General features: G+C 38.8%; 1 protein-coding gene across 1 annotated transcript in view; it reads right to left on the reverse strand.

Moving 5' to 3' along the window:
* Nucleotides 1–1,856: 1,856 nt before the first annotated feature.
* LOC130914265 (uncharacterized) overlaps nucleotides 1,857–20,698 on the reverse strand; it is a 30,764-nt gene continuing 11,922 nt past the window's right edge. Inside the window, exons 3-7 of the mRNA XM_057833287.1 lie at nucleotides 19,195–19,364; nucleotides 18,950–19,128; nucleotides 14,794–14,935; nucleotides 6,801–6,931; nucleotides 1,857–4,423 (exon numbers count right to left, since the gene is read on the reverse strand). Of these exons, the coding sequence (XP_057689270.1) occupies nucleotides 3,662–4,423; nucleotides 6,801–6,931; nucleotides 14,794–14,935; nucleotides 18,950–19,128; nucleotides 19,195–19,364 (1,384 nt within the window). The 3' untranslated portion in view covers nucleotides 1,857–3,661. The remainder of the gene's footprint in view (nucleotides 4,424–6,800; nucleotides 6,932–14,793; nucleotides 14,936–18,949; nucleotides 19,129–19,194; nucleotides 19,365–20,698) is intronic.

The following is a 20,698-nucleotide window of genomic DNA, read 5'->3' on the forward strand; positions in this document are numbered from 1 at the left end:
ACATATTTTTTACGTGGAAAAGAGAACCTGACGAGCCAGAAGATGAGCCTACAACCTCGAAGAAAACTAAATCTATGCTACTTCCCAATCACTAAAGACACACGAACTGCGAAGGAGCGGATTCGTGACCCGTATGTGAATAAACCGAGTGATTCGAGCATGTCTGTGCAACAGGAATATCAGCTTGTAGAGATCGCAAATCACGGCGACCTTAAACGTACATTTGAGACAACAACTTTACCGAGGTTCTAGATAAAAGTCATTCCGGAATATCCTGACATCGCCAGGAGCGCACTGAAAACTGTGCTACAATTTCCAACATCGTATCTTTGTGAAGCGGGCTTCTCTCACTCTCCCATATCGGGACCATCTCGTCTCAACGAAACAAGCTCAGGCCTCCCACTGATTCAGCGGGTGAGTTATATTTTCCCTGCACTTAACACGACGGGGCTAAAAACAAATGTTATTTTGTATTTGCTGTATTTTTCTGCCGCACATTGCCGGTGTTCTGACAAATTTGGCATGCGCGTAACGTTAAAAATGACCGCGATGCAGCGATTCCAAAGTACACATTACAAACTTTGAAGAAAGGAATATTAACTTACGTTTGCCATGTTAGCTGCACACAACAACAAAATATTAGAGAGGCCTGTAATTGTCAACATCGTTAAACCTCAACCATGAGAGACAGAATGTGGGAAAAAAAAAACTGAAAATCACATTGTTTGATTTTTAAATAATTTATTTGCAAATCATGGTGGAAAATAAGTATTTGGTCAATACCAAAAGTTCATTTAAATACTTTGTTTTGTACCCTTTGTTGGCAATAACGGAGGCCAAACGTTTTCTGTAACTTCACAAGCTTTTCACACACTGTTGCTGGTATTTTGGCCCATTCCTCCATGCAGATCTCCTCTAGAACAGTGATGTTTTGGGGCTGTCGTTGGGCAACACGGACTTTCAACTCCCTCCGTAGATTTTCTATGGGGTTGAGACCTGGAGACTGGCTAGGCCACTCCTCCAGGACCTTGAAATGATTCTTACGAAGCCACTCCTTTGTTGCCCTGGCTGTGTGTTTGGGATCATTGTCATGCTGAAAGACCCAGGCACGACTCATCTTCAATGCCCTTGCTGACGGAAGGAGATTTTCACTCAAAATCTCTCGATACATGGCCCTACTCATTCTTTCCTTTACACAGATCAGTCGTCCTGGTCCCTTTGCAGAAAAACAGCCCCAAAGCATGACGTTTCCACCCCCATGCTTCACAGTGGGTACGGTGCAATTCAGTATTCTTTTTCTTCCAAACACGAGAAGCTGTGTTTCTACCAAAAAGTTCTATTTTGTTTTCATCTGACCATAACACATTCTCCCAGTCCTCTTCTGGATCATCCAAATGCTCTCTAACGAACCGCAGACGGGCCTGGACGTGTACTTTCTTCAGCAGGGGGACACATCTGGCAGTGCAGGATTTGAGTCACTGGCGGCGCATTGTGTTACTGATAGTAGCCTTTGTTACTGTGGTCCCAGCTCTCTGTAGGCCATTCCCCCTTGGTGGTTCTGGGATTTTTGCTCCCCGTTCCTGTTATTTTGACGCCACGGGGTGAGGAGGGAGTTGAAAGTCCGTGTTGCCCAACGACACCCCCAAAACATCACTGCTCTAGAGGAGATCTGCATGGAGGAATGGGCCAAAACACCAGCAACAGGGTGTGAAAAACTTGTGAAGAGTTACAGAAAACGTTTGGCCTCCGTTATTGCCAACAAAGACATACATACCAAAGTATTGAGATGAACTTTTGGTATAGACCAAATACTTATTTTCCACCATGATTTGAAAATAAATTCTTTAAAACTCAAAAAATGTGATTTTTCAGGGTTTTTTTTCCACATTCTGTCTCTCATGGTTGAGGTTTACCCATTGTTGAAATTGGCAATGGCGTACCGCAAGCAACACGTCACTTCCGCTCATTAATATTAATGACATTAGCTACTGTTGCTAAGTAGGGAGAAGCCACGGTTTGTCCCTAATAGGAAATGAATGGAAATCGTGTACGAAGGAGATGTTTACAGAGCTAAACCTCCCAATTTTCTCCGAAAATGATGTGCCTGGTGCCAAATTCACTGGCAAAGATGTGGAAGAACATAAAAATCTTCAGTTAAAGAGATGGCTTGAGTGTCGAAGGCTGAAAAATACGGAAAAAAACGAGCCGACCTAAGCATAGCTTTAGCTTTTTTATCGACGCGACTGACAATGACATTCTCCTGTTTCAACAAGCTATCCTTTACCATCAGCCCTGTCTTTCTTATATATCCTCTGGTTGTCCTACGTCTCTTACCGTTCTTGGGGGTAATTTAGTTGGCTTTGTGTAGCGATCGCAAATGCTACTCAGTGACAGCCAACGAACTTTTTTAGTTTTTTCATTGATAACACATCTTAATTCTATAATTTATTTACACTTCCCCCTTACTAAAGTTGTTTTATATAATATATATATATAACAGAAACGGTAACAGTGGCAGTCAGATACCATTGTAATTCTTTTCAGGTCATTCATTGTCAGACAGAAGCAGTACAGCACGACGTTACGCTAAAAGAATAAGTTAAAAATATAAAAATGGCTTAGCTCTTTGTCCTCTGAAAGACCATGCCAACCCAACATAATGTTTACTGCATACGAAATGTGAATGGATTCACCGAGCTGGTGTTAAAGTCCGCGCAAATTGATTCGGTCTTCACATTTTTTCCTCCCGAGTTTTTGGTTTCCGGAAACGTAAGAAGAAACATCCTTCATGTGTCGTAATGTCTAGAGTAGTTTCTCCAAGTTCCAAAAAAGCAATGCGTGATCGGCATGTTCGTTTTTGAAAGATTACCGGCGAAAATTAGCACAAATTACGTTAAGTCTATGCGAGGGCTGGTCTATAATGTCCCACTTCGGGTTTACTTCCGCTTTACGATGCGACGTCACGGTCAAAAAATAGTCTGCGTGCGGTACGCCATTACAGGCCTCTCTAATATTTTCAAGTGGGAGAACTTTCACAATTAGTGGCTGACTAAATACTTATTTGCCCCACTGTATGTTTGTGATGTTAAGTTTTTTTAGCACCGTTGGATAACATTAAGAGTCCAACTGAATATAAAAGAGGGCTTTTTTTCACTGCCACAAAAGCTTTTGGAGCAAAATTTTATATGGGTGCAAAATTTGACAGAACACCGGTCTGTGGAAAAAAAGACCCTAATCACACCGGTCCGTGGTGCAAAAAAGGTTGGGGACCCCTGGTCTAAAGGCCTCCAGGATTCTGCAAAATCTTTGCCAAACACTGAAACTTCACTGAAAATCTAGTCAATTGTCAACAAATCCTGCCAAAAGCAAATTCCTCATTATGGACTAGTGACCAGTAGATTTTAGTTCAAATTGACAAACAGTGAACATTTTGATAGTCAATCACAGATCATACGTATATAGACCACGTGTAGAGAAATGATGCTCACCTCCATTCAATCACATAGCATGTATCGACAAAACAGACAAATTTCTAGTCAATCACAATGCACATACTGTATATCCTGAAGGGACTGAAATGTAAGTTTGTAACTTGTCCAACTTTCTTGAAGGATACAGTCGATAAGAAAAGCTTTCCAATGCTTGAAGGAATAGTAAAGTGTCACTCTTGTATCTGTAACACCCAACCTTCAAGAAATTTTCCTGGCATTCCTGCATTGTCATTTAAATTGCCTTCCTCTGTTTCTCTAAAACCAGAAAACCCCCAAGGTTGATCTCTGCTCACGTAGTCTTGCTTGTCTTTAGGCGCAATTAGAGGCATCCAGTTTTGTTTGTATTCCGAAGTTGGATTGACATCTTTTGGTAGTACGTCATTGCGTAGGTAAACTCCAAGTGGATCTGAATGAGTTGAGTCAGAGTCCCTTGGGGTCGGAGTGTTTAGCGTCTCATCCACACACCCGGAGTCCGACGATTCAGAGCTATTCAAGCGATTCAGCTGAGCTAAAACCAAGTCCTTTTTAGATTCAAGCTTTTCTACATGGAAATGGACTGACGTCAACTTAAGTTGACCGTTTGCGTCTCGCGTGGTCTTCAACGTCAGCTGTCCAACCGGATCCTCGTCCTCAGAGGTTGCAATTTGTAGAGGAGGTGGTGTTTTTTCCACATCTTCCACGAGGACTGTTGAGAGCTTGTTCTGATTAGCCAGCAACACAGAACTGTAGACGATAGATGAATGGGCACTGGACAGCTGTTCATTTGGACTCCCGTCCATACTGTGTATGGAAACATCCCTGTTTGCGTTAGGCCTGACAGGAACATAATTGTGGATTTCCTGATTTTTAGCAGAGACGGTCGCAGTGGAAATAAGCTGTTTCCTCTCTGAGGTATGCTGATGGTTTGCCAGTAGTTTGCTAGTATGTATCTCCTGTTTTAAAGAACAGAAAACAAGTCCAGGGTAGTGAAATTAGTTAGCGGGACTGCTATTTTCGAGACAAGTAAATCGACTCACCAACTAGATTACTGTGGTTTACTGAATGAAATCAAATCACGACCTTTATTGCAAGGCCGGCCCAGCCTATAGGCAGACTATGCAGCTGCTTAGGGCCCCTGACCACTATGGGGCCCCCAATCTGGCAACCTCATTTTATACGTTGTTAATATTGCGTTTATCTATGCAAACATCCGTTTACAACAGCTTGCTTCATTTGACTTTTGCATTTTTTTTTTTTTTTTTTTTTTTTAGTTTTGATACTTGATTACAAGTAAAGATGTCCCGATCGATCGGGTCCAATCATATCATTTTCAAAGTATCGGAATCGGCAAAAAAATATCGGACATGCCTTTTTTAATATATATTAGGGCTATCAAAATTATCGCGTTAACGGGAGTTAATTAATTTTTTAAATTAATCACGTTAAAATATTTGACTCAATTAACGCAGATGCCACGCTCAGAGAGATTTAAATGACAGTACACAGTGAAACGCTCACTTGTTGTGTTTTATGGAGTTTTGCCGCCCTCTGCTGGCGCTTGGGTGCGACTGATTTTATAGGCTTCAGCATCCATGGGCATTGAGTAAGTAATTATTGACATCAACAATGGCGGGCTACTAGTTTATTTTTTGATGGAAAATTATACAAATTTTATTAAAACAAAAAGATTAGGAGGGGTTTTTATATAAATTTTCTCTAACTTGTACTACCATTTTTCTTATAAGAACAAGTCTTTCTATCCATGGATCACTTTAAAAGAATGTTAATAATGTCAATGCCATCTTGTTGATTTATTGTTATAATAAACAAATACAGTACTTATGTACCGTATGTTGAATGTATATATCCATCTTGTGTCTTATCTTTCCATTCCAACAATAATTTACAGAAAAATATGGCATATTTTATAGATGGTTTGAATTGTGATTAATTGCGAATAATTACGATTAATTTTTAAGCTGTAATTAACTCGATTAAAAATTGTAATCGTTTGACAGCCCTAATATAAATATACTATATATATATATATATTTTTTTTTTTTTCAATTAAATCATTTTCTAATTGTATTTAACGTTACAGACAAAATGTCTTACACTCATCCAGAGTCTTTAGTTTTGGCTTAAAGTAGGGCTATCAAATTTATCGCGTTAACGGCGGTAATAACATTAAAATATTTAACGCATGCGCTGCACTACCCACTCACGCATTGTCACGTTCAATCTATAATGGCGCCGTTGTACGTATACATAGAGCTAAAAGGCAACGTAAAATGAGTAGAGAGAATTTTGGCAGCCTTTGAAGCCTTTTTTTAATTGACTAAAGCCTTACAATCCCTCTCTCAACAATTAGAAATATCGTGGGAAGCAATGTGGGGAAGAAAGGTAGTAGTTGATCTTTTTCTTAACACCCTATGTTATCTCCCAATGCAGAGAAGATATATCAATTGGTACCACTACGCACAGTCATGGTTGCACTTCCCATCATGCATTTGGGCAGAAGTTAAATGGCTACAGTATAAACAACAAAAATCAACAAATACACTAGATGGCAATATTTAGTCACAATATACAAAATCACATTTATCCTTTAAGAATTACAAGTCTTTCTATCCGTGGATCCCTCTCAAGGAAAGAATGTTAATAATGTAAATGCAATCTTGAGGATTTGTCGTAATAAACAAATACAGTACTTGTGTACTGTATGTTGAATGTATATATTCGTCCCGAGTTTTCTTCATTTTTTTCTTAATGCATTGCCAAAATGTACTGTATATGATTGGGAAAAATTATCTGTAATGATTGGAATTGAATCGGGAGCAAAAAAAAAAAAGCATTATTTTGCTTAGGGCCCCCAAATGGCCTGGGCCGGCCCTGCTTTATTGCCATAGTTGACATCGTTGAGAAAGTTTTCCATTGTGGTTTATTTTTAAAGAGAGCTGTCACCACAATAAAGGTTCTGCACGTCATCAAGAAACTGTTGCAATTACTAAAACCACATATTTACACAGTTATTCAATGCCGTTAACACGTGCAGACACTTTGAATCCTGCGCGATGAGCCCGATTTTCAAGTCGTGCCACATTTCCTGATTGTTTTTTTTAGACCAGTAGTATTCCATAGCACGAATACTTTGGCGTGACATGGGTGATTACAGTTTTTCAAATGTCTTAATCAGAAAAAATGTATCCCCTTACCACCAAAAAACATGTCTGTTCAACTATTAGCAGAGGATGTAAAATATGTGCCTTTGCTAAAGAACGGTCGAACCAATACTGGTTTAGAATGCAGAGAGAGAAAGTGACTACTCACCAGTGAGCGTGGCAGCTTCCTGTCCGTCCCGCCCTTCATGTAGAAACATACACCTCCAGATGACAACAGTATGATGAATGCCAGTAGGGCGGTGCCAGTGAGGACCCATGATAGACTCGTAGTGATTTTAGCTGGGTAAGGACAACAGTGGACAAAAGAGTCAGTTAAAAGTACACTGTAAAAAAAATTCAAGTCAACCGATTTCACTTGAATTGTCAGGTTTTAATAGAAAACTCAAAGCTGAGAGGGTCCGAGACCCGACTCAACTCAACTTGTGAGGAGGGATGGGAATTGATACGATTTTTCCGATTCCATTATCGATATTGCTTAACGATTCGATTCTTTATCGATTCTCTTATCAATTCTAATTTGGACTAATGGACTGTATGAGGTTCTGGGTTCAGTGTTTTATGGTTCATTTGCCTCTAGGTGTCCGTTGGAACACAAGGAGCGGAGAGTGGAGTTGGTCTTTGGCACTTTTAATCCAGCTTGGCAACAGGCACAACTATATAGAGGCAATGGCACTTGATATGAGAATCACTCAATGAGTATGTGAGAGCATGCGTGGAAAGATGTTGATGTATTTGTATGTGTGTGGAAGAAGACCGGAATGTGTAGGTACAGTGGGGCAAATAAGTATTTAGTCAACCACTAATTGTGCAAGTTCTCCCACTTGAAAATATTGGAGAGGCCTGTAATTGTCAACATGGGTAAACCTCAACCATGAGAGACAAATTGTGGAAAAAAAAACAGAAAATCACATTGTTTGATTTTTAAAGAATTTATTTGCAAATCATGGTGGAAAATAAGTATTTGGTCAATACCAAAAGTTCATCTCAATACTTTGTTATGTACCCTTTTTTGGCAATAACAGAGGCCAAACGTTTTCTGTAACTCTTCACAACTTTTCACACACTATTGCTGGTATTTTGGCCCATTCCTCCATGCAGATCTCCTCTAGAGCAGTAATGTTTTGGGGCTGTCGTTGGGCAACATGGACTTTCAACTCCCTCCACATATTTTCTATGGGGTTGAGATCTGGAGACTGGTTAGGCCACTCCAGGACCTTGAAATGCTTCTTCCGAAGCCACTCCTTTGTTGCCCTGGCTGTGTGTTTGGGATCATTGTCATGCTGACCCAGCCACATCTCATCTTCAATGCCCTTGCTGATGGAATGAGATTTTCACTCAAAATCTCTCGATACATGGCCCCATTCATTCTTCCCTTTACACAGATCAGTCGTCCTGGTCCCTTTGCAGAAAAACAGACCCAAAGCATGATGTTTCCACCCCCATGCGTCACAGTGGGTATGGTGTTCTTCAGATGCAATTCAGTATTCTTTCTCCTCCAAACATGAGAACCTGTGTTTCTACCAAAAAGTTCTATTTTGGTTTCATCCGACCATAACACATTCTCCCAGTCCTCTTCTGGATCATCCAAATGCTCTCCAGCGAACTGCAGACGGGCCTGGACGTGTACTATCTTCAGCAGGGGGACACGTCTGGCAGTGCAGGATTTGAGACACTGGTGGCGCATTGTGTTACTGATAGTAGCCTTTGTTACTGTGGTCCCAGCTCTCTGTAGGTCATTCACTAGTTCCCCACGTGTGGTAATGGTTCTGGGATTTTTGCTCACCGTTCTTATCATTTTGACGCCACGGGGTGAGATCTTGCATGAAGCCCCAGATCGAGGGAGATTGTCAGTGGTCTTGTATGTCTTCCATTTTCTAATAGTTGCTCCCACAGTTGATTTCTTTACACCAAGTGTTTTACCTATTGCAGATTCAGTCTCCCCAGTCTGGTGCAGGACTACAATTTTGTCTCTGTTGTCCTTCGACAGCTCTTTGGTCTTGGCCATAGTGGAGTTTGGAGTGTGACTAACTGAGGTTGTGGACAGGTGTCTTTTATACCGATAATGAGTTAAAAAAGGTGCCATAAATACAGGTAACGAGTGGAGCCTCATTAAACCTCGTTAGAAGACCTCTTTGACAGCCAGAAATGTTGCTTGTTTGTAGGTGACCAAATACTTATCTTCCACTCTAATTTGGAAATAAATTCTTTAAAAATCAAACAATGTGATTTTCTTTTTTTCCCCCCTCACATTCTGGCTCTCATGGTTGAGGTTTACCCATGTTGACAATTACAGGCCTCTCTAATCTTTTCAAGTAGGAGAACTTGCACAATTGGTGGTTGACTGTGTCATTGACTGTAAAGCAGTCAATGACACACATACATGACTCGCACAGTATAATGAACACAAAGGTGGTGGTGGTGGGGAGGGGCGAGTGCGCGCGCACAACCCAGAAGCACGCTGCGTGCACGTGCGGTCATCTTGGCCATGAAAGTGGCGAAAACTAAGCACTTAACACTCATATTGATGTACAACATCATTATAAGATTCGTGCTGTCAAATTTATTGCGTTAATGGGCGGGAATTGGTTTTTTAAAAATTAATCACATTAAAATATCTGACGCATTTAACGCATGCGCGGAATGACCCGTTCATGTATTGCCTCAGATTACAATGACGCCGTTTTTGCACATTGAGAGCTAAAAGGCAAAAGAAAGGCGAGTGGACACAGGCGTTCATTGGACCGCGCCGTTTATTGGCAACTCCTTCACAACAAACATAAGTATCATTTATTGAAAGCACAACAAAAATAATATTCCTATCTCTGAAAAATAAAAAAATGTTCACAAAAAGAAAAGCGCTTCAATCTTTATTAATGACGCCCTATCCTCACACAGTTAAACAACAATGCAAAGAACTGGCACTGCCAATCAAAATAGCTATGCAAAATATGCATAAAACTTACTCAGACTTTGGTCAAACTCTGTTCAAACATTTCGTTTAGCTCAACAAATACACTGAATGGCAATATTTAGTCACAATATACAAACTATCAGAGGTCCCGTACGTTGCGAAGCCAGCACTCACATGAACTTGAATCACAATAGACCCAGTCTTAAAAAAAAAAAAAAAAAAACAGCTAGCTACGGCGTCAGTCAAGGGACAAAATACACTCATTGGCTTGATTTCTAAGTACTGTAATTTAAAACTCGCTATTGACACCTTGTGGTGTATTTCAATCACTACCTTACGTAGTTAAAGACATTGTGGAAGAACGGCAGGGAGCCCATGTGACGTCACCGCTCGGCGACTTCAACAATTGCGAGCTACTAGTTTATTTTTGTAACTGAAAATTTTACAAATTTTATTAAAACAAAAACATTAAGAGGGGTTTTAATATAAAATTACTGTAACTTGTACTAACATTTATCTTTTAAGAACTACAAGTCTTTCTATCTGTGGAGCGTGGATCCCTTTAACAGAAAAAATGTTAATAATGTTAATGCCATCTTGTGGATTTATTGTTGTAATAACCAAATACAGTACTTATGGACAGTATGTTGAATGTTTATATCCATCTTGCGTTTTATGTTTCCATTCCAACAATAACTTACAGAAAAATATGGCATATTTTAGAGATGGTTTGAATTGCGATTAATTAATTTTTAAGCTGTGATTAACTCGATTAAAATTTTTAATCGTTTGACAGCCCTACTTAAGATGCAAAACTAACACATTCCCTCTTAACATGATTGTGAAACGCAAATATAATGTAAACAACGCTCTCCTTGGCACAGCGAGGACGAGCGGGAGCAACCAGCCGACGTAACAGTAACAACACGAAATAACGGCTCTAACCTATCATAAGAACTTTATGACATGAAGAGGACAAACTTACATACATTCATGGACGCACACAGGTTAACAAGTCGCCGCACTCTGTTCGAAATGCGCACCTTACGCCAATTCTCTGTCACAGAATACGAAGCGCGTGTGACGTAGGACAATAACAGGAAGTAACTCACTGGTTGCTATGGGAACGAACGCATACCCAGGGAACCTTTCTAACAAGTGTATTAGAGTTGCTAATAAAATCGTTTTGGATTATTTTAGATGCATATGTGTTATATTTTTCTTATAGAGTATTTCACGAGGAATACGATAGACCCATTCATAGACTTTTGAAAAATCACTATTTCTTTAAGTAGTCTCATGAATAATGACTTGGCTTTGGAAAATCAATGCAAAATCACCCGGCGACGAGTCTTCAGATTTACTTGATGAGTGATCACTCTTTGAGTAATCATGTAGTCTTACTTGTAGATTCGATTGTGTGTATCTTGCTTAAATTATGTGACGTTATTTGTGCTGGTTGGAATAAATAAGACAATTGTTAGATAAACTGCCAAACGATTCACTGGAATTGAAACACACGGAACCGGTTCTTATGGGTTCTCGATTCCCATCCCTACTTGTGAGACAATAATGTGAGACTTGACTTGTGAGACAATGATTCGAAACTTGACAAGCTGACTCGAAAAACTTCGTGGATTGGTTCCCACCTGCCAGTAATCCCTTTGGTCGCATTGACTGCTCTTGCTACGCCCTCACGGAACATCATGGAGATCAAAAATCAATCAAATTCCCTGCAGACTACTGCATAGATTCATTTTTAAGATTGACATACAATGACAGTAAGGTTTCTCTCAAAGATAAACCTGAGGGCTTTGTGTGTGGGCTGGGGAACAATGTTGTAGACATTGACTAACCTGTGACTCGACTCGAGTCAACAACCTTTTGACTTGACACGACTTGTCTTTACAACCTTGTGACTCGACATGACCTCGAGACTCGACTCGACATAACCTCGTGACTCGACTCGACTTGCCCACAACAGGAAAGACTCAGGACTCGTGCAATTGTCTGATTTTCAATTAAGTAAATGAAACATTTTCAGTAAACCGGACTCCAGGGACAAGAGAGGAAGGAAACCTCAGAGCTACTGTCACTTCCTCGTGTTAACAACTTCAAAAGATATCTCAAGTACCAAACTCCAGGCAGAAAGGTGTGAATAGAGATCAGTGCTGTAACGATTAATCGATTAACTCAAGTAATTAAATTAGAAAAAAGATTTGTTTAATTTAAGTGGCGTCGTAATGGTTTGTTTTGAAAGTGTTTGCATTTAGTTTTATTGATTTGGGTAGCTACACTGCCCTCTAGTGGCAACAGTGAATGTGGCATAACTCATTTCACATGGGTGAATCCAGCTGCTCCCTGTTAAGGCCAACATAAGCTAAGTTTTTGTTTGAGTTAATTTATATTTAGCTGTCTTTATGTGGGTATATGTGTTTTAAACATTTGTTAAGCGCATTAAAAAAGAAAAGTTAGCTAGCGGATTTTTGCTATGTAAGTTAGCAAATTCTTTTGTTGTACTTAAATCCTCATTTTATTTTTTTTTATACAGTTTGAGGCTCAGCTCAGGTATTTTTAATTTTATGTTCCTTATCCAATTACTCGATTATTCGAACTACTTCATTGATTACCGTAATTTTCATGCTATAAGCCGCTACTTTTTCCCCTCATTCTGCGGCATATAGTCCAGTGTGGCTTATTTGTTGATTAATTTGGGTTAATAGGTAACGATTAACTTGACAGTGGCGTCATAAGTGTGTCATAAGATACTAAATAACATCTGTTATAAGCATTCATTAATGCTCATGACAGTTTCATGTCATAATTATGATTGTCTTATGACAGCCTTATGGCGCCATTGTCAAATAAAATGATACCAAATGCCATAACTAGCAATTAGTGACACCACTGGAACAGTAACTGAAGACATAATTAGCACAGAACATGAATTTTGTTTGTTATTTACATCTGTTGCACTGCAATGCATGCTAGGAGGCATGTTGGATGACAACAGTGCTGACAGTAGGTGGCAGCAGAGGTTGACTGTCTCCCCCAAGGGAGCATTGATGGCCAAATGAATCTTCTTGAAGCAATGAAGTTTTGCAGTGAATTGGCTCAAAGCTTCATGGTGGTTCATTTGGTCTCATGACTGTCTTTTGGTGTAAATACCCCATAATACAGTAAGGACAGCTGCGGCTTATAGTCCAGTGCGGCTTATCTATGAACAAATGTCGTTTTTGTGTCAAAATCATAGGTGGAGTTTGACTCTTGGGGCAGAGGGGGCACATCATGTTGATGACCTCAAAACGCAGTATCAGCCATAAAAATTAACTTACAAGAATATTTATAATAATACGTTGACAATGAGCGTTTTTTGTTTCCCATCGTTCTTGAGGGGAATTCTAAATCAGGCTGCTTACGACAGCTATAGTTTTCGCCAAGATCGTCATCCATTGAATATGGTACGCCCGCCGGTGTCGTTCCAATGTAGTTACCCCAGTCAAAAATTGTATCCCCTGGACAGAGCTATATGGAGGTAATGATAAATAGAGAGTACTAGATTTGTCTTTATTATTCAATCAAAAAAAGTTGCTTCAATAAAAAGAAAAGTTGCTTCAATCAAAATATATATTTTCAATAAAAAGAAAAGTCGCTGCAATAAAAAAAATGTTTTTAAATGCAAAAATAAATTTGAAACTCAAAAAAATGCATGTGAAAGCCATTTTTCTTTAATTTGATTTAATTTTTTTTAGGGGTCACTTTTTTGATTGAAGTAATGTTGATTTGTGTTTGGGCCACATTTTGGCTACGACATTTTTGTCTTTATTATTCAACCAAAAAAGTTGCTTCATACAAAAAAAATTATATTTTCAAAAGAAAAATCACTTCAATCAAAAAAAAGAAAAAATTCAATCACAGAAAAGGTTTTTGAATGCGAAAAAATATTGAAAAGCTATTGAAAAATTTGCATTTGAACACTTAATTTTTCATTGAAAAAGTTTTCTTTTAGTGAAGCAATCCTTTTTGTGTTTGGGCCATTTTATGGGTAGGACATTTGTGTCTAAATCATTCAATCCCCCAAAAAGTTGCTTCAATCAAAAAAAAAAAAAAATATATATATATTTTCAATCAAAGAAAAAAAAAAATTTGAAAAATAAAATTGCCCTCCCCTATTTTTTTTTTGTTGTTGTTGAAAATTATATGCAAAGCAAATGACCATCTAAAGTCACATGATCTGTTCGAAAAATAATTTTGACCCATTATAAAAATATATTTTTTAGGGCTGTCAAACGATTAAAATTTTTAACCGAATTAATTACAGCTTAAAAATTAATCGTATTTAATCGCAATTAATTGCAATTCAAACCATCGATAAAATATGCTATATTCTGTAAATTATTGTTGGAATGGAAAGATAAGACACAAGATGGATATATCCATTCAAAATACAGTACATAAGGACTATTTGTTTATTTAAACAATAAATCAACAAGATGGCATTAACATTATTAACATTCTGTTAAAGCGATCCATGGATAGAAAAACGAAAGAAAGAAAAACGTTAGTACAAGTTATAGAAATTTTATATTAAAACCCCTCTTAATGTTTTCGTTTTAATAAAATTTGTAAAATTTTCAATCAAAAAATAAACTAGTAGCCCGCCATTGTTGATGTCAATAATTACTTACACAATGTTCATGGGTGCTGAAGCCTATAAAATCAGTCGCACCCAAGCGCCAGCAGAGGGCGGCAAAACTCCATAAAACACAATTAACAAGCAGTTCACTGTACTGTCATTTAAATCTGTCTGAGCGGGGGGAGTGCGTTAATTAAAGTTAAAAATTAATTAACGCCCGTTAATGTGATAATTTTGACAGCCCTAATTTTTTTTCATTACATTCATTTTTGTTGCGGTTTTATTGCTTTACAACTTTTATATATATAGGAAAGTCAATTTCATGCAATGACACTTCTCGGCCCCCCCCCTGCCGCCCCCTTAATATCCGCTTATGGTCAAATTTGGTGGGTGGTAGCTTATAGCCAGGTGCGACTTGTAGTCCGAAAATTACGGTAATCGACAACTAAAATAATCGATAGCTGCAGCCCTAATAGAGATTGAAAAAAAAAAACGTTTTGTGGTCTAAAAACCAAGACTTGAGAGTTACTTGATGAAATCAATTCTTTTTTTTTTTTTTCATGTGAACTCTTGAAGCAATTGATCAATACGTACCTGGTATTGTTACACAGAAAGAGGTATTCTCGCTCACTGGACGACCTTTGTTGCAAGAAGGCTCGTAGAATACATAGCCACAATAATTGGTTGGGTGGGCTGCCAAGCTGATGACAAAATGAGCAGACGACTTGCTATCTCCCTGGAGAAACATAGAAAAAAGAAATTACCTAATCGGAAATCATTCTATTGTTCATTTTAGAACAGTAAATTCCTATGAATGGTCACGATAAGTGCAATTGATGTGACGAGATGTCCAGGTCATTTTGAATGGGAGGGTTGGCTGTGATAATTTGCTAACAGCCTCTCCCGGTCAAAATTGAGTGGCGGTCTAGTGCTGTCAATTGAAGCCAGTGACTTAAATGAGTGCCCTATTAAGTGGTGAAACAAAGTATTGGGATATTGAGATATTGTCACACTCCTAAAATCAATTAACCTGTGTTGGTGAGATAGTGAATAGGCATAGGCGGAGTTTGACTGTTGGGGCAGGGGGGGGCACAACATGTTGATGACCCCGAAACGAAACCGAACGGAACCGAAATAAAATTACAGTGGGGCAAAGTATTTAGTCAACCACTAATTGTGCAAGTTCTCCCACTTGAAAATGTTAGAGAGGAATGTAATTGTCAACATGGTGAAGGAAAAAGGTACCGTCATCGCACACACAACATAATTGTTTGCATTAGTCACATATAGTCTAACACATACATATGGTACAGGTTCTCGTAGGCACCGTCTAACTGTTTGCATTACTCTAACACACGTAATATAATTAATCAGGAAATAATATCATTTTCATATTTACGGTAGGACTACACTACTAATATAAAATCATTAGAACACCATAGTTTAATGAGAAGAAATAGAAGAGATACACAATGCCGTCTTATCACAAGATTGACGCACCAACTCTGGCAATCAGCTCTCCCAGCAAACTCCAAGGACAAAGCGCTTTGTCCTAAAACAAGTACAACCAGCCCGGACAGCAAAGTTGATAGCGGGCATCCCAATCCGCGCACGAACCTAAGCCGCCCAAAACCGGCCACAGAGGGGATGACCCAAAAGCAACGCCCAGAAAATCCTTCGACAAGGCCCGCCTCAGCAAAGACTTTAAAAAGACTGGACACTGAGATAAGACAGATTTTTTTCTGCTCGGAAACATGTAGCCTTGTTTTGGATCCAGAATTGTCCCTCCGTCATTTGTTTTTGCCTTGTTTTTACCATTGTCGACGAATAAATTATCAACCTGTTTTCGGTGAGTGTTCTTCAAGCTTTTGAAACATGGAGTCAGTACAAAGGGTTAAAATAAGAGGACGCGCGAGATTCAGCCTTCCCGGCGGGCGCACGCAGGGCAGCGTCAGCCGAGCGGCACTTGTTTTGGTTGGTGCTGTCCGCGGGTGCGTCTGGGCCGGGGAGGCGAATTTCAACAATGGGTAAACCTCAACCATGAGAGACAGAATGTGAAAAAAAAAAGAAAATCACATTGCTTGATTTTTAAAGAATTTATTTGCAAATCATGGTGGAAAGTAAGTATTTGGTCAATACCAAAAGTTCATCTCAATACTTTGTTATGTAGCCTTTGTTGGCAATAACAGAGGCCAAACGTTTTCTGTAACTCTTCACAAGCTTTTCACACACTGTTGCTGGTATTTTAGCCCATTCCTCCATGCAGATCTCCTCTAGAGCGTGATGTTTTTAGGCTGCCGTTGGGCAACACGGACTTTCAACTCCCTCCACAGATTTTCTATGGGGTTGAGATCTGGAGACTGGCTAGGCCACTCCAGGACCTTGAAATGCTTCTTACGAAGCCACTCCTTTGTTGCTCTGGCTGTGTTTTTGGGATCACTGTCATGCTGAAAGACTCAGCCACGTCTCATCTTCAATGCCCTTGCTGATGAAAGGAGATTTTCACTCAAAATCTCTCGATACATGGCGCCATTCATTCTTTCCTTTACACAGATCAGTCGTCCTGGTCCCTTTGCAGAAAAACTGTCAGAGAATGCGCGGGCAGGCAGGTTGTGTGGAACCAAATGCAGTGAAATAATAATGCAAGGCAGGTGGCAGAGAACTCCAAAAAAAAAAAAAAAGGTTTTAATTATAACTAACAAAAGCACAAAGTACAAACAAAAGGATTGGGGATCAAAAAGGCAAGGTTCAAACAAAACTTACTTTACCGAAGGGACTAATACACAAGGGCTTGGACAGGGCTTGGACAGGACTTCGACATCTACATTGACATGACATTGACAATGACGCAATAAGGACTGAAAAGAAACTGGGAGCTTATATACACACGCAGACAAAGAGTAACGAGACAATGAGGAACAGATGGGTGACACAGGTGGACGCAGATTGGAGGATACACAAGGAGCGGTACACCAGGTGAAATCAATGGCAATTACAAGGACACACTAGGAGGGAACCAACACAAAACCTAACAAAAACAGCCCCAAAGCATGATGTTTCCACCCCCTTGCTTCACAGTGGGTATGGTGTTCTTCGGATGCAATTCAGTATTCTTTCTCCTCAAAACACGAGAACCTGTGTTTCTACCAAAAAGTTCTATTTTGGTTTCATCTGACCATAAGACATTCTCCTAGTCCTCTTCTGGATCATCAAAATGCTCTCTAGCGTACCGCAGACGGGCCTAAACGTGTACTGGCTTCAGCAGGGGGACATGTCTGACAGTGCAGGATTTGAGTCCCTAGCGGTGCATTGTGTTACTGATAGTAGCCTTTGTTACTGTGGTCCCAGCTCTCACTAGGTCCCCCCGTGTGGTTCTGGGATTTTTGCTCACCGTTCTTTATATCATTTTGACGCCACGGGGTGAGATCTTGCATGGAGCCCCAGATCGAGGGAGATTATCAGTGGTATTGTATGTCTTCTATTTTCTAATAATTGCTCCCACAGTTGATTTTACACCACAGGTGTCAGATTCCAGAAAGGGCCATGTTGAAAATGACAGGCCTCTCTAATCTTTTCAAGTAGGGGAACTAGCACAATTGGTGGTTGACTAAATATTTATTTGCCCCACTGTAATTTACAAGAATATTTATAATTTATAATAATAATAAGTTGACAATGAGCGTTTTTTGTTTCTCATCATTCTTGAGGGGAATTCTAGGCAATACTTTTCGCGAAGATCGTCAACCATTGAATATGGTACACCCATCGGTGTCGTGCCAATGTAGTTACCCCAGTCAAAAATTGTATCCCCTGGGCGGAGCCATATGGAGGTCTTTATTATTCAATCCAAAAAAAGTTGCTTCAATAAAAAAAAAGTTGCTTCAATCAAAATATATATTTTCAACAAAAAAAAAAGTCACTTCAATCAAAAAAAAAAAAAAAAAAAAAAAAAGGGTTTTGAATGCAAAAATAAATTCGAAACTCAAAAAAATGCACGTGAAAGCTATTTTTCATTGATTAAATTTTTTTTTTTTTTTTTTTTTTTTTTTTTTTTTTAGATTGAAGAAACTTTTTTGATTGAAGTAATGATGACTTGTGTTTGGGCCACATTTTGGCTAGGACATTTTTGTCTTTATTCAATCAAAAAAGAAGTTGCTTCAAAAAATATATATTTTTCAAAAAGAAAAATCACTTCAATCTAAAAAAGAAAAACTTCAATCATAGAAAACTAAAAATGGGAAACTAAAAATATTTGAGATTGAAAAATTTCCATTTGAACACTTAATTTTTCATTGAAAAAGTTTTCTTTGATTGAAGCAATCCTTTTTGTGTTTGGGCCATATTATGGGTAGGAGATTTGTGTCTGGATCATTCAATCCCCTAAAAAGTTGCTTCAATCAAAAAAAAAAAAAAATTATCAATCAAAGAAAAAAACGTTTGAAAAATAAAATTCCCCTCCCCCTTTTTTTCTTTCTTCTTCTTTTTTTTTTTTTTTTTTAAATTATTTGCAAAACAAATGACCGTCTAAGGTGCTAGTCACATGCTCTGTTTGAAAAATAATTTTGACCCATTAGAAAAAAATGTTTTTGTTCATTTCATTCATTTTTGTTGCAATTTTATTGCTTTACAACTTTTATACACAGTATATAAGAAAGTCAATTTCATGCAATGACACTTTTCAGCCACCAGGGGCCCCCTTAAAATCTGATTATGTGAATAGGTGCTGAAGGTTTCCTGTAATTTACCGTACTTTTTTACTGCGATTATGATTGGTGATGTAATAGCTGTATCGCATGGAACATTTGAAGCCTTTGCCGCGACTGATGATGTTCTCCAGGGAGGCGCCATTAGGACCCAACGGAATCGTGGCATGAATTTGCAAGGAAACCGACGTCACGCGTGTATCCAATGTAGGTTGACCCAGAATAGCTGCAGAAGAAACAAAAACACACATTTAACACTAGTCACATATGACTGTTAATTGTTGTGACTTACTGTCCGCAATAGGATTTAATTGTTGGGTGCGTCCATGAGCTTGACCATTGGCGTAAACTTTCGCATAGTACTGAGTGTCAGGAAGTGATGGTGTTTCTGCAGTCAGGTCGCATTCAAGCGTAGTTATATTGTAACATTCGGTCTTGTTGTAAATATCCGAGTTACCATTCCTGCAACAAGTTTAGTGAACAAAATGAGGTTAGTACTCCTCTTCCCCACTCCCGCTCTTCTCTCGTGTCTCCGTGAGTCGATGTCTCTCCGATTTTTCTTGCATCATTCAACCGACGTAGTAATGCATAGTAACGCACGACAAATGCCGTTAGTAATGGCGTTATATTCTTGCGCTGTCATTAACAACACACGGCACGAGGGTGCACATGTTGATCTGTGTGCGACCATGAATGACATGAATGAATGTATTTTTCCTTCATTCTGGAGTGTTCCAGCGATAGGTTTAAGCCGCTACATGCGCGACCGTTTCGTAGCTTTGCTGATGCAGCGGTGGGTAGTCGGCGATAGGGTTGCTCCGATCATGTTTTTTTGCTCCTGATCCGATCGTTTTAGTTTGAGTATCTGCTAATCCCGATATTTCCCGATCTGATTGCTTTTTTTTGCTCCCGATTCAATTCCAATCATTCCCGATAATTTTTCCCCATCATATACATTTTGGCAATGCATTAAGAAAAAAATGAATAAAACTCAGACAAATATATACATTCAACATACAGTACATAAGTACTGTATTTGTTTATTATGACAATAAAACCTCAAGATGGCATTTACATTATTAACATTCTTTCTGTGAGAGGGATCCACGGATGGAAAGACTTGTGACTTTGTATATTGTGACTAAATATTGCCATCTAGTGTATTTGTTGAGCTTTCAGTAAATGATACTGTAGCCATTTAACGGTTCTGCCCAAATGCATGATGGGAAGTGCAACCATGACTGTGCGTAGTGGCACCAATTAATATATCTTCTCTGCGTTGGGAAATAAAATAGGGTGTTAAGAAAAAGATCAACTACTACCTTTCTTCCCCATTTGCTTCTCACAATATTTCTAAGTGTTGAGAGAGGAATTTTAAGGCTTTAGCCAATTAAAAAAAGGCTCCAAAGACTATCAAAATTCACTCTACTTATTTTACACTGCCTTTTAGCTCTATATATATATAGGTAACACGGCGCCATTATAGATTGAATGCGACAATGCGTGAATGGGACGTGCAGCGCATGCATTAATTGCGTTAAATATTTTAACGTGATTAATTTAAAAAAAATAATTACCGCCGTTAACGCGATAAATTTGATAGACCTACTTTAAGCCAAAACTAGAGCCTCTGGATGAGTGTAAGACATTTTGTCTGTAACGTTAAATACAATTAGAAAACGATTTATTAAAAAAATATACTATATTAAAAAAAGGCATGTCCGATATTTTTTCCTTATTCAGATTTGTTTCAAGACTACAGTTAGTTAGACCTCACTTTGATGGTTAATGCAGTT

This window comes from Corythoichthys intestinalis, chromosome 4 (genome assembly GCF_030265065.1).
Source record: "Corythoichthys intestinalis isolate RoL2023-P3 chromosome 4, ASM3026506v1, whole genome shotgun sequence".
In the NCBI taxonomy this organism is placed as follows: Eukaryota; Metazoa; Chordata; class Actinopteri; order Syngnathiformes; family Syngnathidae; genus Corythoichthys; species Corythoichthys intestinalis.